This window comes from Pocillopora verrucosa, chromosome 11 (genome assembly GCF_036669915.1).
Source record: "Pocillopora verrucosa isolate sample1 chromosome 11, ASM3666991v2, whole genome shotgun sequence".
NCBI classification, from domain to species: domain Eukaryota; kingdom Metazoa; phylum Cnidaria; class Anthozoa; order Scleractinia; family Pocilloporidae; genus Pocillopora; species Pocillopora verrucosa.
The window spans coordinates 13,188,833-13,206,449 of record NC_089322.1 but is presented as its reverse complement, the minus strand read 5'-3'; the positions used below and the strand labels follow the sequence as shown (position 1 = coordinate 13,206,449).

Sequence of the window (17,617 nt, the reverse complement as noted above, 5' to 3'; positions counted from 1 at the left end):
CGCAAAGGAAAAGGAAAAACAAGGCGTGCAACTTCCAGGACCGTCTGGGCAGAAAGCCCAAAGAACTTCGCCGAATTTCTTCCGCTTCCAAACGTCGCTCACCTCCCAGCTTGGGGCGCGTTAAAATTCGATAAACGTGAAAGAGCCAAGCCAAAAATTAGTACGACTGCCCGCCTTTAATTACCTAAAAAGCCTGCTCGATTTCCGACATTCGCTCATCATCCGCCGTCGACACATAATGTGGACTGAAGAGGTCGATCATAAGCCTTCGACTAACCGTATTACGATTCAAATAAATCACTAACCGAGCTCAGATTTCACCCGACCCTCCCCACGCCAGTGCAAAGTGTGTCGTTCGAAAGACAGTACAAACCAGCCCTCCCCTTTGGCTATTTTACAACTTCCGTTCCGCAACCGGAAAAACATTAGCCGATCGGAACGAAGCTGTCAGTAGTAGCTTCGTTCCGATTGGCTAATGCTTTCTGCCTTTGTAGGGGCATCAGTGCAAAGTGGGGAATTATCTGTCTCAAAAGCGCGCAAAATCACTCGAGACAACACAGTAAGTTTATTTATCTGACTGTCAGGAAGCGGATTTTGGGGATGAAATGTTATGATTTGCGGCATTTATGAAACATTTCTCGGGATTACTTGCGTCTTGCCGAGATCGACCGTTGCAAATTACAAAAAATGTAAGAGTCCAACTATCGTATCAAATAACTGACGTCATGCGGCCTCAAACCTGCAGGGTTGTCTGCCTGTGGCAACATTATGGGAATATTCACTGCTAAGAGGTGCATTCGCCACGTGAAAAATTTATTTGTTCCGGCGAAAATATTTTGCATCATCATCCAGCAGAAATTCCTGCGCTACCTGAACGGACGAGTAAATATAGCAACGAACATCTAGTACGTACACCCAATCAGCAGTACGTACGTTTTTTTTTTCTTTTCAGATATCCGTCTTTGCTCGAGGATATTCTGGCATTCCAGGATCGAATGGCATACCCGGAATGCCAGGAATTCCTGGCGCCCCAGGGCCACAACAACAAGAAGGAAAAGATGGAGCTGAGGGGGAGGGACCTAGAGGCATGACGGGGAGGAGAGGGGAAAAAAGGAAATAAAAGGTCACGTGGTAATAATGGTGCCCCTAGAATGAAGGGATTTAAAAAATATGATTGTTATGTAGGTTGTTTAGGTAGCAGATGTTTTAGAAACTGTTTAAGGTGGCCAATTTACATCATCAGTTCAGTGGATAAAACCAAATTATCTTGTAATACCCCTCACCGACTCAGTATCACAGTTGCAAAATTACCCTCTTTGAATATCAAAGGGCATGGCTGCCTTTTCCTGCTGCATTTTGCTAATTAAAACACCGTTGTCTGTGATATTTGAAAAAGGAATCAAGCTAATGATTGCTATCACCTATTTCCACAATCAAACACGTCATTACTCCAGTTTAATTAGATGCTCAGTTAGACAAGTATATGAACGTTTCGGGGAAATGGCTTGAGCAAACTGGGTGGAAGGCACCATGAATATTGGATCCCAAAATCTTCTTATTTTATGTAAAATATCTTGCTGTTACAACTTTAACCCTAACTTACTCTCACTTACTACTATCACCAAAAAGATATGCAAAGATATTCCCACTTAGTTGTGTTTTCTTAACCTTGGAAGTTGACACCACACCTGTGTTCTATGCGAGATAGCGGCACATAGGACTGCGTGAAAAATAATCTGAAGCATTGAAGGCTTACATTCGAGAGATAAATTCCGTTATCCGATAACAGTAACAGATGTGACCCTTACGCTGATAAAAAAAACCTTCAAGTCTTGTAGAAAATGAAACACCTAAATTAGTGGTAATTATAAAAACATCACTTTCGAGAACATACCAAAATGAGACACAAAAATATCGTTCTTGATTTGAACTACACAAAGGCGAGTCTGCAATTTGTACCATTAATACACAAAAACTGTCTTTGGATATGAAAATATATTTGAAATATCAAAGGGCTTGACCGCTTTTATCCTGCCACAGTTTTTCAATTACAATGCTGTGATCTGTGATATTTAAAAGCATGAACGAAACATTGTCACCAACCAACTGGAGACCGTATGTGTGGAAAATATATGACAGATAGAGATCGTATGATAGACATCGTGGAAATATTAAGATACAGAAATACAGAAAATGCTATGAAAAATAAATCAAGTGTTAGAACCAATTTGTCATGGCTATCTCTGAAAGACACTTTTGAGAAATGCTATCTAACGAAAAATATCGATTAACAATTCTGTTCATTCCAGCAGGCAGAAAAAGTACAAGGTCATCATCAAATTATTTCTTATAACACTCTTATAAAACATGAATTTTTCCACAAGACTATCTTCTCGGTATAATTTGTAGGAGTGCTCGTTTAACAAGCTGCATTCGGATACAGCTATTTAAGTTTAAAATTTTTCATTCCAGCGAGATAGCGGCACATAAACTGTGTGGAAAATAATCTGAAGCATTAAAGGCTTACATTTTAGAGATAAATTCTGTTATCCAATAACAGTAACAGATGTGATCCTTAAGCTGATAAAGAAAAACCTTTATGTCTTGTAGAAAAATGAAAGACTTAAAATAGTCGTAATTAGTAGAAACATCACTTTCGAGAACATACCAAAAGAGACACAAAAATATCGTTCTTAATTTTAACAACACAACACGAGCCTACAATTTGTGCCATTAATACACAAAAACAGACTTTGGAGGTGAAGATATATCTCACAGAATATAAGGATGAATACCGCACCCGACCATAGAACAAATAAACCAGGCGCTTCAGAGTCGCAAAAACGCTCTCCTGAACATCTGTGGGCTTGACCGCTTTTATCATGTCGCAGTTTGTGAATTACAACACTGTTATCAGTGATATTTAATAGTGGGTCAAACTAAATAATGCTATCATGGGTGCCGCTACGGGCCATTTTTTGCCGGGAGGAGGGGGGGATTTGTAACTTTTAGCAAAGCGGGAGAAGCTTTCTTTATCGGGTGTTTCACAGTAACAGATATTTTACAAAGCACAGACTATTTCTATTAACCCTGAGCTCAAGCTCGGTCAGCACCTTGTCAATGGACGCATAGTAACTGTTCATACGGTGGTGCGATTCCGGTGTCAGCCGCGTTTGTCTTTGCACGTGATCACCCACAAGGTCTTGAAGGCTGCGCAATGGCGTTTGTCTGAGTGCCCTGGCTTCTCGTAATTCAAACTGAGAATTGTTTAACCACTTCTTAACTTTAAGACCCATTGTTGACACTATCTGCCATACACTGTTGGAACCTTCTTCACTACGACACCGGCGTAGGGTCTGAATGGTCATGTCGGCATTTCTACGAGTGGAAATGACGTCGACCGTCTTCCCCTGAAGATATCAGCACAGACTACGAGAGTTGCTCAGAACTGCTCTCAACACACAGTTCGAAGATGAATTTAACTGGCTTTACTACGCCGACATAAGCTCAAAATAAAAAAATAACTCTTTCAAAGAAAAAAAAGGCGAAACGAAACATGGAAACTTTTGTAAAAATTTGGTTTGCCCAAATTTCTCTTGCTGCCCCCAAAATTCGGGGGGGCACGGGGAGGGGCTGTTGCAGCCCCCCAGCCCCAACGGCACGTACGCCTATGGGTGCTATCACCTTTTTTTTTCAATTAAATAATGGAGTGGATCCAATAACATGGATACTGAAATCGAGCAAGGGACAAATGAACATCATATCACAGACCATATCAAACTTTACTTCTCAATATGTCACGTTTGATCAGAAGAGGAAGATTTTGTAGCCCAGATTTTACTGCGTAATTTCTCTGAATCTGAGTGAAACGTTGGTCTGTTGGTCAGTACGTGCTTCATTAGTGAACTGATAAGGATGTCACAGTCAAGTTGTTTACCCGGTGTGTGAGTTCGAGTAGTTTCAGACATCCTTATCATTTAGCTCCAGGCTTCTTAATTAAGATTGTTATTTAATATGAGAACTGACAGTTGCATTTAATAAAATTCAGTAGGATATAAATAGGCGCGTACATAAGGAGAAAAATATATTAGTCATAGAACAAGCACTATTCGCGCAAAGTAACCATCGAATTATGGCAAAGCTCCTGATCCTTGCTGCTTTGTCATTTGTCTCATTCAAAACAGGAGTAAGTTCCGTGGGAACAACCACCAGTCCTCAACAACAGAATCCACATACTGGCGCTGACAAAGACCCATGTGAGGTACTCTTAAGCATGCTTTATCCACGATTATTTACTACAAAATCGCATGTACTTCATGACGCGTTCATTTGTCACACCTAAGTTTAACCACTCATGTCTGCCAAGCAAAGCGCAAAACAAATCCCTCATCAATCATAAGTTTTCAAAGGCAAAGTGGAACATTGCTGAATTAATTTTCTTTTAGGGATATCTCTACGTATAGAGCGTTACGAGATCATTTGATGTTCCGAGATGTTTCTCCTAAAATGAAGCTTAATTCCCATCAACATTAGTTTCTGAAGAAACTTCTGGGCAACTTCGGCTAACTAGTAAATATCAAGTACATCCATCAAATTAGAATGTGTTTTTTTTCTTCCTCAGAAATCCATTTTCGCTCACGGATTTTCTGGGATTCCAGGATCGAATGGCATACCAGGAATGCCGGGAGTTCCTGGCGCCCCAGGGCCCCAAGGACAACAAGGAAAAGATGGAGCCAAGGGGGAGCCTGGTGTCAAGGGACCGAGAGGCATGACGGGAACAAGAGGACTAAAAGGAAATCCAGGGTCACTGGGTAAAAATGGTGCTCCTGGAATGATGGGAATAAAAGGAGATAAAGGTGATGAAGGGTCACGTGGCAGCAGTGGACCGCCAGGAAGCAAGGGTGTGAATGGAGAGCAGGGATCTAAAGGAGAGAAAGGAGAAATCCTGATTAGTGCAGTGTCACAGACCAACTGGAACCAGTGTGTGTGGAAAAATGTGAATGATGGTAGAGACAGTGGAAAGATTAGGGTACAGAAATATCTAGAAAATGCAATGAAAAACGATTTAAGCATTAGAGCCAATTTGTCATCGCCGTCTCTGAAAGAGACTTTGAGAAATGCCACCAAACTGAATATATCAATGAACAGTTCTGTGCATTCTTGCAGGCTGCAAAAGTACAAGGTCATCATCAAATTGTTTTTCTTTACCACTCTTAGAAAATATTTTTTACTGTACTAAGACTGTATGCATGGCATTTTTTATAGGATTGCTCATTCAACAAACTGCAGTCTGATACAGCTATTAAAGTAGAAAGAAATGCAATGAAAATAAATTAAGCATCAGAGTAAGTTTGTCATGACCATCTCTGAAAGAGTCTTTAGAGAAATGCCAAGGAACTAAAGATATCAATTAACAATTCTGTGCATTCCAGCGGGCAGGGAAAGTGCAAGGGCATCATCAAATTGTTTCCTATAAAACTACTATAAAACATTTCTTTGCACCTAAACTGTATTGTTGGCATTTTTTTATAGGATTGCTCATTCAACAAGCTGCAGTCTGATACAGCTCTTAAAGTCTCATTCCAGGGAAATATGAGAGTCCATGGCACTTCAACTAAATGCAACCGGTGGTTCTTCAAGTTTAATGGAAATGAATGCAGTGGACCAATGGCAATTGAGGCTGCTGTGTACAGCCAGTGGCCATCTGGGAGTCCTGACCTGTTTCATCACAATTCATTCGAGGGATACTGTGAAAACATTCCACAGGGCAGGGTTACTGTGGAGGTATGGGTAGGAAAGTGTCACAGTAGTCATACACTGGGTAATGCTTACACTGGATGGCAATCAGTATCGCGGATAATGATAGAGGAAGTGTCTAGAGCCCAGTCCTAATCAGCCCTGTCATTTTCATACAAGGAATGGTGAACAATACTTAACTGTCAAGATTTTCCCCCCACTATCGGTATCATGAAGTACGTAATGTTTTACTCTTTGCAAAAAAAACTTTTTTCTTCTCTAAACATTTCCTCTGCTTTTTGTGTGATTGTGATACAAGATAATTAGGTTTCATCATCTTAGTTGATAAGGTTACTGATTTCTTTTCAATCGCGCGAGAAGGAGAGACTGCTCTTAATATATGACTAACAAATATTTACCAAAGTGGCGGTAACTGGTAGAAAATATTTCCCGAGCTGCGAAGCGGCAAAGAAAATATTCACCCTTACCACCCACACTGAGTTGAACAGTTGTTTTAGTAAATTAGTATATACTAAAACAGTGGGTTAATATAGCACAAAAAGATCACTCATTTATTCTTGCAATGGCTGCGATAATTTGAGGCGCAAATCGCGCGCGCGTTGCTAGGAGGTGAAACTCAAAGGAAATTCGGAATATGAGGAGCCAATATAATCAGAGCGTGATTTCAACGCTATCCACTGTCTTGGTACATACTAATAACAATTTTTTTACTATTATTATTGTAATTATCAGTACTATTATTACCATTAATGTTAGTATCGAAGGATATTTTTAAACAAGCACAAAGAAGGCAGTGCCTTTCATTAGCTTCAATTTGTTCGTGCTCAAACATTCAGCCACTATTCATCGACCGGCCGGCCTAGTCAAGTGACAGATAATTAGCGGTTCAGTTTATTAATTAGAACTTTTCTCAAAGCGTTTGTTACAGTGTGCTATTAACTTCTTGGAAGTTGACGACGGACCTGCAACAAAAACCAAATGTCGTTCTTAATTTAAACCACACAACACAAGTCTGCAATTTGCTCCATTTAAATGCATCAACATGAAAATCTAACACGCCGTCTTATGATAAGCAAGTATAAAACAAACGGTTTTCAAAAAGTTATGGGCTCTTTTGGAATCGATCGAGAATATACATGAATATCATAATCGGCCAGAGGACAAATGAACATCACATCAAAGACCGTATCAAACTTCTTTCCTTCTCAATACGGCAAGTTTGATCAGGATGGGAAGATTTCGAGGCCCCGATTTTTGCGACAAATTTCTCTGAATTTACCTTATTTGTATAGGTAATAAAGTGATTTCGAGTGCAATTTGGTGGAAATAAGCACGAGTAAATTTTTCAAAGATAACAATTAAAATTGCACGAGCCCGTAGGGCAAGTGAAGTATGTAGTCTCTGAAAAGTTTACAAGAAGTTATGGACACCAAATTGCAAGAAAAATCATGTTATTACTTTTTAAGAATGTACATGGAAAAAAATACGCAGAAACTCAAGACAGACGAAATTTTGAAAGCGTGGGTGCGCTATTTGTAATTTGCACTCGTGTTACAACTTAGCAATCGTGTTACAACTTTGCACGCGTGTTACATGAGAATGCAATCGTTTTCAGGTATTCAGAAGCGCGGAACTTTTTCATGCACATTATTAATTTGATTAAACGCCGTAGTGTTCATTTCCCTTTTCGTGACTCGAGCGCGGCGTTTATTTAAAATTCAATTCATTTCTCGCAAAGAATAGTATGGTAACTGCCCATTTTAATTTTTAAAAACAGAAACATGTATTAGTGGTTTTCTCAAACGTCATTTTCTTCATCGTTCTAAATTTCACGAATTGCATGTTCATACTACTGAAGTACATAAAGTGAATAAAGTTCACTCAATTTTAGTGTTACCATCCTCTTTATGATCCGAGTCCAAAAGATGTAACGTCGGATATGCTTCCTTGACATCAGAGCTGGTACATTCAAAAGGATTTGAGTGTGGTTCACTCAGAATTTCTGACTGCGAACGAAGCAATGATCGTCCACCGTTACAAGGCTGACCTTCCTTGAGGCAATGGATCATGTCGTCTTTCGATCCGTCCACAGGAAGGTTCAACGCGCAGCTTGAAAGAGATTTTTTGATGACCTTCGTGGGTAGTTCTGCCCTAGAATCAAGAACCCACTGCAAAGTGGTTCTTCCCGGGGTTGCTTTCAAATTTCCAGCAGCTGTTTTTTTCGTAAATTCCCACGGTACCCAGCCATTCATCATACTTTTCAGAGCAAGCGACCTTGAACGGCTTGTTTCAGCAAACGTCCGGTGCCTGGATATACATGGTGCACCCTCCTGGCACAACTACTCGATCGGTTTTTTTGGACTGCAATGCGTAAGTAATGCTATCTTCGATGTGGCAATCGAAGAAGTCCCAGGCTTATAGTGATCAATCAAAAATCTGTATATCATTGCGTTAGTTCATCGATCAATGTAACATGTGATTTTTGAGTCTTTTATTCGAATAAACGCCGCATCATGGTGTGAGGTTTGTTCCAGGGCGGCGTTCGTTTATATTTCTGCCTTATTTGCGGCGTTTATTGGAGAGCGGCGTTTAATCGAATAAATTCGTATGAAACATTGGTCAATACGTGCTTCACTAATGAACTGATAAGGATATCAGAATGTTTACCCGCGTGTGATTGCAAGTAGTATAATTTTGCTCCACGGCTTTCTTACCAAGATTATTATTTAACATGGTTACTGACAATACGTCTGACGAAGTTCTAAAGGACGCTAACAGGATTGTCATTTTTTAAAGGAAGATATTTTATGGGGAACAAAAAGCATTCGCGCAAAATAACCATCGATGTATGGCGAAGCTTCTCCATGATGCTATATCCCATTTCCTCAATGTAACACGTTATTGTTCCAATTCAGTTAGATACTCAGTGACACAATTATTAGAACGTTAGCGGAAACTATGACTTAAACCAACTGGATGGGCGGAATTCGAAGGCACGAAGAACCTCGGATCACAAAAGCGTCTTCTTTCATTATCATGCCTTGCTGCTAAAACATCTAAAGCATTCTGTCTCTGATGAACTCTTACCTAACTCTCACTAACTACGATCGCAAAAAAACATGCGCACTTATATGCTCAATCGGTAGGTTTTTCTTAACCTCGGAAGTTGACACCACACCTATGTTTTATAAGAGATAGCGGCACAGAGACCGCGTGATAAACAATCTCAAGCACTGAAGGATTAAAGGATTAGAGCCTGGATACACTCCATAATCAGAAAAAACTCACGGATGTGAATCTAACGCCGTTAAAAAGGCTTAAAGTCTCTTGTAAACAAATCACATAAAAAAGAGATAATTATAGAAAAATCACATCAAGAGACCAACAAGAAACACAAAAATGTTATTCTTAATTTCAATTATGCATCGCAAGTCTGCAGTTTGCATCCTTAAAACACATGAGCAAATTTTGGCGCTGACAAAGACCCATGTGAGGTAAATTTTGCGCTTAAAGCACGATTATTTAATAACAAAAATCGCAGTTTTCTTATGTTTACATATCGAATCTTTCAATTGTTAAATCTTTACCACACGTCTGTCAAGCTTAATGCTATTAAAAGACAAAAAATGGCACCTAGCAAGAATTTTCTGTATATGTGTTTTTCACTTATTTAAGTGTTGGAAAATAAATGGAAATAATATATTGTCATAAGCCATTCAGTAAAAAAAAATGCAATAAGCTCGTTGAGCATTCCTTATTTTTTAGCGGTTTTACTTTACGAGTAGAGTAATTGTTATCTATGCATATTGTTTCTTAATTTGACATGGAGAAAGATGTTCAGGTTTTCTCTTAACTAGAATTTGTAATAGAATATTTCCATTATCTTGCAACAAGCTCAGTATATTTCAATAATGTTTATCAGGTCGATAAATAAGAAAATAAATTGCTCTGGTTAAAGTTGATCTCTGTACAGGAATTTCCTGGAAATTACCCTTCTTATATTTTCAATCCCTTTCAAGTCTCGGTTTCAGGTTAAAACGTAAATTTACCACCGTAAAGAGTTTCTAAAGCTGAATTTTCGAGCGCAAGCCCTTCGTCCGAGAAATTGCTGGAAAGAGTTTTTCTTTCGGGAATTCAATGCAAAATTATGGGAATATTTACTGCTCCAATGTGCATTCGTCAGGTGAAAACTTTATTTGTTCCGGCGAAAATATTTTGCATGATCATCCAACAGAAATTGCTGTGCTACCTCAACAGACAAGTAAATAACGAAATGAACGTCTAGTACGTACACTCAATCAGTATATATACATTTTTTTTTTCAGAAATTCATCTTTGTTCGAGGATATTTTGGCATTCCAGGATAAAATGGCATACCAAGGTGCCGGGAATTCCTGGCGCCCCAGGGCCGCAAGAACGTCACGGAAAAGATGGAGCTAATGGGGAGGAACCGAGAAGCATGACGGGGACAAGAGGGAAAAATAAAATCAAAGGTCACATGGTTATGATGGTGCACCTAGAATTAAAGGATTTAAAAAAGATAAATGTAACGTAGGTTGTTCACGTGGCAGATGGTTTTGAAACTCTTTACGCTGGCCAATTTACATTATCAACTCAGTTTATAAAACCAAATTATCTTTTAATACCCCTCACCGACGCAGTACCACAGTTACAAAATTACCCTCTTTGATATTTGAAAAAGGAGTCAAGCTGATGAGTGCTGTCACCTATGTCCTAAATCAAACACGTTAGTACGCCAGTTTAATTAGATGCTAAGTTAGACAAGTATTTGAACGTTTGGGGGAAATGGCTTCAGCAAACTGTGTGGAAGGCACCATGAATCTTGGATCCCAGAATGTTGAAACCCTGACTAACTCTGACTAACTACTATCGCCAAAAGATGTGCAAAGATATCTTCACTCGGTTGTGTTTTCAATGAAACAGAAATTAAGTGTTAGAGACAATTTGTCTTGACCATCTCTGAAAAAGACTCTCGAGAAATGCCGCCAAACTAAAAATATCAATCGACAATTCTGTGCATTCTACCCGCAGGCAACCCTAATCCTAAACAAAGTCATCATCCAATTATTTCCTATAACACTGTTATAAAACATTTTTTTTTTCACTAAGACTGTCTTCTCGGCATTTTTTATAGGATTGCTCATTCAACATGCTGGAGTCTGATAAATGTACAGCTATTTTTAGCAAAAAGTCTCATTCTAGCGAGGTAATGAGCCGCACATGAGACTGCGTGAAAAATAATCTGAAGCACTGAGGGCTTGCATTCGAGAGATAAATTTCATTAACCGAAAACAGTAACAGATGTGACTTTTACGCTAATAAAAAAAAATCTTTAACTCTTCTAGAAAAATGAAACACATAAAACGGTAGTAATAAGTAGAAACATAACTTTCAGAACATATCAACTAGAAACACAAAAATGTCATTCTCAATTTTAACTTCACAACACAAGTCTTCAATTTGTATTATTAATACACAAAAGCAGATTTTGGAGATGAAAATAAATTTCAATGTCTCAGCATAAGTATGAATACCGCACCCGACCACAGAACAAATAAACATGATATCAGGCGCTTCAGGGTCCGCAGAAACGCTCTCCTGGACATCTAAGGGCTTGACCGCTTTTATCCTGCCGCATTTTGTTAATTACAACACTGTTATCTGTGATATTTAATAACGGGTCAAACTAACTAATGCTATTATTGGCGTACGGGCCATTTTTTTGCCAGGGGGTGAACCACTTGCCCAAAACTTTCTTGCCATTTCTTGGTCATACGATAAACTAACATAGGCCTACTTATCAAATAAATATATTCTTAGATATGAATCTTACATATGAGCCCATAAAACACGTTAAAAGACATACCTGTCTCTGCCATTTCGACGGCCTAAGATATCGATGATACGATCCATTGTTGACTACGGAGTTTGCAAGTGCTCTCTCAATGTTAATAAGTGCGATGTTACTGACACGTTGTTGCTCCATAGTGCCACAGAGGTAAGTTTTTCAATCAGCGCAACGGACTGAATGATCGTTCTCTAAAACGCGATGTAGCAGGTATCACTGTAAGAATATGCCCCCCTTAAAACACTATGGAAACGTATCAAATAGATCATTCTTGTGCAATTACCCTCAGCATTTCTGTTCTTTCTAGAACATACCAAAACGAGACATAAAAATATCGTTCTTTATTTTAACTTCACAACACAAGTCTGCAATTTGTATCATTAATACACAAAAACAGATTTTGAACTCAAATCTAACACACCACCTCATGATAAGTTTAGATCAAAAATGCGCCGTTTTAGAAAGGTTTTATACCATTTTGGAATGGATCCAGTAACAGTGAATACAAAAATCGAGCTTAGGACAAATGAACATCATATCACAGACCATATCGAGTTTCTTTTCCTTCTCAATATGCCACGTTTGATCGGAAGAGGAAGATTTTGTGGCCCAGCGTAATTTTTCTTAATCTATGTGAAACATTGATCTGATGGTCAGTACGTGCTTTGTTAGTGAAATGATGAGGATATCACGGTCAAGTTTTTGACCCGTTGTGTGAGTTCAAGCAGCTTCAGACATCCTTATCATTTATCTTCAGCGCTTTTCAACTAAGATTGTAATTTTAACAGGAGAACTGACAGTTTGCAGTAAATGAAATTCAATTGGATATAAATCGGCACCTACATAGGGAGATATTTTACAACGAGCACAAAGTATTCACGCGAAGCAACCATCGAAGTTGGCGAAGCTTCTGATTCTCGCTGCTTTGCTATTTTTCTCATTCAAAACGGGAGTAAGTTCCATGGGAACAACCACCAGTCCTCAACAGCACAATCCACAAACTGGCGCTGAAAAAGACCCATATGAGGTACTTTTAAGCATGCTTTATACTACAAAATCGTATGTACTTCATGAAGCATTTATGACTCAGTTTACCACTATGTCTACCAAGCTAAGTGCAAAACAAATCCTTCACCAATCACAAGTTCTCAAAGACAAAATAGAACATTGCTGTTTCTTTTAGGGATATATCTACAACGTTATGAGATCATTCAATGTTCCGAGCTGTTTCTCCGACACTGAAGCTAAATTCTCAACATGCTTAGTTTCTGAAAAAATTGCTGTGCTACTTCAGAGGAAAAGTAAATATCAATGAACATCAAGTACGTCCATCCAATTACTAAATGTTCTTTTTTTCTTTCTCAGAAATCCATTTTTGCTCACGGATTTTCTGGGATTCCAGGATCGAATGGCAAACCAGGAATGCCGGGAGTTCCTGGCGCCCCAGGGCTCCAAGGACAACAAGGAAAAGATGGAGCTAAGGGAGAGCCTGGTGTCAAGGGACCGAGAGGTATGACGGGAGCAAGTGGACTAAAAGGAAATTCAGGGTCACTTGGTAAAAATGGTGCACCTGGAATAATGGGAATGAAAGGAGATAAAGGTCATGAAGGGTCACGTGGCAGCAGTGGACCGCCAGGAATCAAGGGTGTGAAAGGAGAGCAGGGATCTAAAGGAGAGAAAGGAGAAATCGTGAATAGTGCAGTGTCACAGACCAACTGGAAACAGTGTGTGTGGAAAAATCTGAATGATGGTAGAGATAAAGGAAAGATTAAGGTACAGAAATATCTAGAAAATGTAATGAAAAAAGTGGTAGAGCCAATTTGTCAAGGCCATCTCTGAAAGAGACTTTTGAAAAATGCTGCCAAACTTAAAATATTAATTAACAATTATGTGCATTCTAGGAAGCAGGAAAAGTACAAGGTCATCATCAAATTTTTCCTTTAATTCTCTTACAAAAGATTCTTTTGCAATAAGACTGTCTTCTTGGCATTTTTTTAAGGATTGCTCATTCAACAAGCTGCAATCTGACACAGCTATTAAAGTCTCATTCCAGGGAAATACACAAGTCTATGGCACTTCTAAATACAACCGCTGGTTCTTCACGTTTAATGGAAACGAATGCAGTGGACCAATGACAATTGAGGCTGCTGTGTTCAACAATTGGCCATCTGGGAGTCCTGAGCTGCTTCATCACAGATCAATTGACGGATACTGTGAAAACATACCACAGGGCAGGGTTACTGTGGAGTTATGGGTAGGACAGTGCCCCAGTGCTAATACACTGGGTAATACTTACAATGGATGGGAATCAATATCCTGGATAATGATAGAGGAAGTGTCTAGAGCCCAGTCCTAATCAGCCCTGTCATCTTCACATGAGAACTGGACTAGAATAATATCTTTTCATTCATCGATTATTTTAAATTCAAAATTTCTCACATTTTCTATACTGTCCAAAAATTGAAGTTACTGCTTGTCACAAGTACTATTTTTCCCTGATAATGTTGGATGGTATGAGGATTCCCTTCTACTTTTTAGTTTATTTTATGTACCGTAGATACCTTCGTCTCCTTCTGAAATTTTTTACTGAATTATTTTGATTTTGTCTCTGCATTACAATGACACTGTTTGGCATATGTAAGTTAACACAATGATAGTTTCTTTAATCATTACTGATACAACTGCATGTGCTTCTTTGTATTTTTGGTTACATTACAAACCAGATATGATAACTCACTTTTTGCCATTACTTGAATCATCTTTTTCTCAGTATCTTGCAAAATAGTCTTAAAACCCATTTAAAACATCAAATGAAGACAAGAGATTCCTTGCATGATGACAAATTGAAGAAAAATGTTTATCATGGAATCTCACAACGGATTTAATATTTTTCAATTGAATTGTATTCACAACTAGTTTCTTTTCATGGAAATGTATTTTTTTCCATCCAGTTTTTTCTGGAAATTCCTTTGGATCTTGAGGTACATCTGGAATTTCCTTAAAATAGAAAGTAAAGACAAAATATCAAAGTTCCGTGAGCACAGATAACCTTAGCATATGACAAGAGTATCTAACATTTTTCATGTTTATTAGTGGTTTCATTGAGCATAACATAACTTCTGCCTAAAAGAAGAAGTCCATTGTATTAGAGGGTTTGAAAGAAAGTAAAAAGTTTTAGTGAGCAAAGTAAGGAATTATTGTAGATTGTAAGGATTCATGACTATAAAATAAACTCCCTTTGTTCAATCGCTTGGTATTGTCCTTAACTTGATCTCACTCGTCAAATCTGAATCCAACTTGGTAGGTTAATAACACAGATTATTCCCATTTTCCTGTTTCATCCTTACTCAAACCCAGTCCTTAGTCACTTTTTGTAACATAGAGCAGAGGGGAATTCAGTTGGAAGTTGATTGTGTACTTTATGAATGACAACTTTGAATAGATCAGCTTTTGACAGAATCAAAACTTTTTCATAACAATTTTTCCTCCTTTCCATTGGGTTTCCATGTCTACCTGCAAGTGAAAAATTTCAGCAAACAAAGAGCTTCACTTTAAAATGGCAGCTCTAGTTAATTATTGACAGTCAGTAAAACCTAAAATCAATTCCAAAAAATGATACATTAATTTCTCCTCATTATTCCACTCACCATTATTCCACTACAACATTCAGTTAACAAGTGGCAAGAATACTTAAACTTGTCAGATGTAAGATACAACACTTAACTCTCTGAGTTTTATAACAAATGTTATATAAAGCAGCTAAGAAAAATGAAAAACACAGATCTTGAGAATAAAGAGTCAAGTTTCTGGACTGCAAACAAACAAATAAACTCAGCTGATCTTTCAGAATTAAAATTAAAAAGGAAACCTTGCTGAAATGTTAGATACATCAAAGGGTACTTTTTCCAGAGTCAGGATCTTCTATCTTCTACGTTCATGAATCATAAAATAAACACAACAAAATATTCTCACTAGACTTGGTCTGTAGTACAAGCGCACCACTTGACTTCCTGTCAGACAAGTTGCTAAACTGACTGCAAAGAAAGTTAAATATCGAGGCCAGGATACCTCAGCAGGCATCCTCAAAAGTTGTATTTCTACAATGTGCTGTTTATTTGTGTTTTCTTGTTCTTGCTTTCTTCTTTCTAGACATATTTCTGACTCTGGTACTTTTTACAACCTTGGCAGTTTGCTCCCCCCCCCCCCCCAAGTAGTTTTGCTGAGTTATTTGTGATCCGTTTTTTTTTTGTATCAAACCTGACATGCGCAGTGTTCTCTCCTATTTTATGCACACTGAGGTTTACCTGATGAATTTTCAAGAATTTAAAGGAATTTAAGGCCTCAATACGACATACTGCAGGCGGTAAATTAGGTAGTTGCTGTTTGTGAAGGATCCATTGCATGTTTTAATCAAGAAAATGACAGTCTTTTTAATCATTAGTGATACAGCTGTATATGCTTCTTTTGATGTTGGCTACATTGCCAACCAGAAAGGATCTCTCACTGTTTATCATCATTTCCTTCGTCTTTTTCTCAGTTCTTGCAGAATAGTCTTGAAAGCCTTCCAGCACATTGTTGAAGAAAAAGCAGTTGTCCCTTAAGCACAAAGGAAAAATGTTTATCCAAGTCTCACAACTAAGTTAGCATGTTTTCAATTAAATTATAATGATCAGTCTCTCTTTAAAGAGACATGTTTCCTCCCTTCTGTTTGTTCTAGCAAGTCTTTTGGATCTGGTAGCACATCTAGGACTTGCCGTCGATTAAAAGTAAATTCAAAATGATTAAGGGCCAGCAAGCACAGATAGCCCAAGCTCATAACAACAATATCTATTACATTTCCTTTAGTCAAAACATGAAATGAGAAATACAATTTTCATTAAAGAAAACATTACTCAGTTGCCTTGCAGAAGGAGGCTGCAGTATTATACAAATCTGCATAGCATAATCTGATGTATTAAGAGCGTGTCTACGAGAGCACCAGGCAGTCGTGCTACATGTCATCACACCGATTTCAATGAAACTTTGCCAGTTTAAAGGGTCTACCCCAAAACTTAAGAAGACAAACTGGTTTCTGTTTTTGTTTTTTCCGGGGGGAGATAGACCAGCCCCCCGGTTTTTCTTAGTTTTCACCATGGAAATCGCTTCAAAATAGCTAAAATGTATGAAGCTCTCACTGCGATGGTATTCAACCATTTACATCCTTAATTAATGTCCGCCGCAAGTATCAGTGAATTTGATCGACGGCTGTCAATAAACAGAGGCAAATAAACGACTGTGTTTTTAGACTTTTTGATTCATCCAAATATTTGACAACTTTGAGGTCAAAGATCTCCCCTTGCCAGAAAGCTACAACACCAATCTTAATTCCCCTTTATTATCCATCATTTCATCTCTGAAAACCATCAAAAAAATCTTTGGGCACCCCTGCATTTTTGTCTTGGATGCCTTTCAACATCTGCGGCTGTGACAAGTTTTTCTCAACTACACCTGTCACGCAATTCTTGCTCTCAGCGGCCACTTGACCAAATAAACCTACATTTTATAGCTCTTAATACAAAATGTTTATCAAGAAAGGTAAAAAATGTGAAAAACTTTGTTGTAGGAATGAAAAATTTCACGTTTAGAGAGATGCATGTTGGCGAAAAATCGACGAGAATATCGTAGCGTTTCTTTCCTCTGTCGTTTATTGCTTTAAAGATTTGCTAAAATCAGGAAATAGGGCTCTTGTAATGAACAAAACATTCATTAGTCTATAATTTGATTGCTTATTATCATTATCGCACAGTTCACAATGACTGTAACAGGAGAGGAGATTTTAAAGTCAAATGTCGCGTGCTTGTTGACCCACAAGTTCCCGTGAGTAACAACTTTGGCTTTTCCAGACCGCAGATAACGAGAAACTCTGCCCCCCTTATTTGAAAAGAAATATCAATGCCCCATAAAATTTATCAACTGCGCTGTGTTTCCAGAAAATAAGACAGGAAAATGTGT

The 17,617-nt window shown here is 38.3% G+C and overlaps 1 protein-coding gene across 1 annotated transcript; it reads left to right on the top strand.

Annotated features, from left to right (window-relative positions):
* Window positions 1–4,109: 4,109 nt before the first annotated feature.
* LOC131774270 (collagen alpha-2(I) chain-like) lies at window positions 4,110–13,982 on the top strand. Its single transcript, XM_066174027.1, has 7 exons — window positions 4,110–4,261; window positions 4,622–5,029; window positions 5,533–5,885; window positions 11,767–11,776; window positions 12,474–12,653; window positions 12,992–13,399; window positions 13,626–13,982. Exons 1-7 carry the CDS (start codon window positions 4,133–4,135, stop codon window positions 13,980–13,982), a joined length of 1,845 nt encoding a protein of 614 aa, XP_066030124.1. The 5' UTR covers window positions 4,110–4,132.
* Window positions 13,983–17,617: the final 3,635 nt, after the last annotated feature.

Coding starts and splice junctions, on each gene's coding strand:
- LOC131774270 (XM_066174027.1), top strand. CDS start 4,133: ATGGCAAAGCTCCTGATCCTTGCTGCTTTGTCATTTGTCTCATTCAAA. Junction 12,654..12,991: donor CTGAAAAAGACCCATATGAG/GTACTTTTAAGC, acceptor TTTCTTTCTCAG/AAATCCATTTTTGCTCACGG. Junction 13,400..13,625: donor GAGATAAAGGAAAGATTAAG/GTACAGAAATAT, acceptor CATTTTTTTAAG/GATTGCTCATTCAACAAGCT.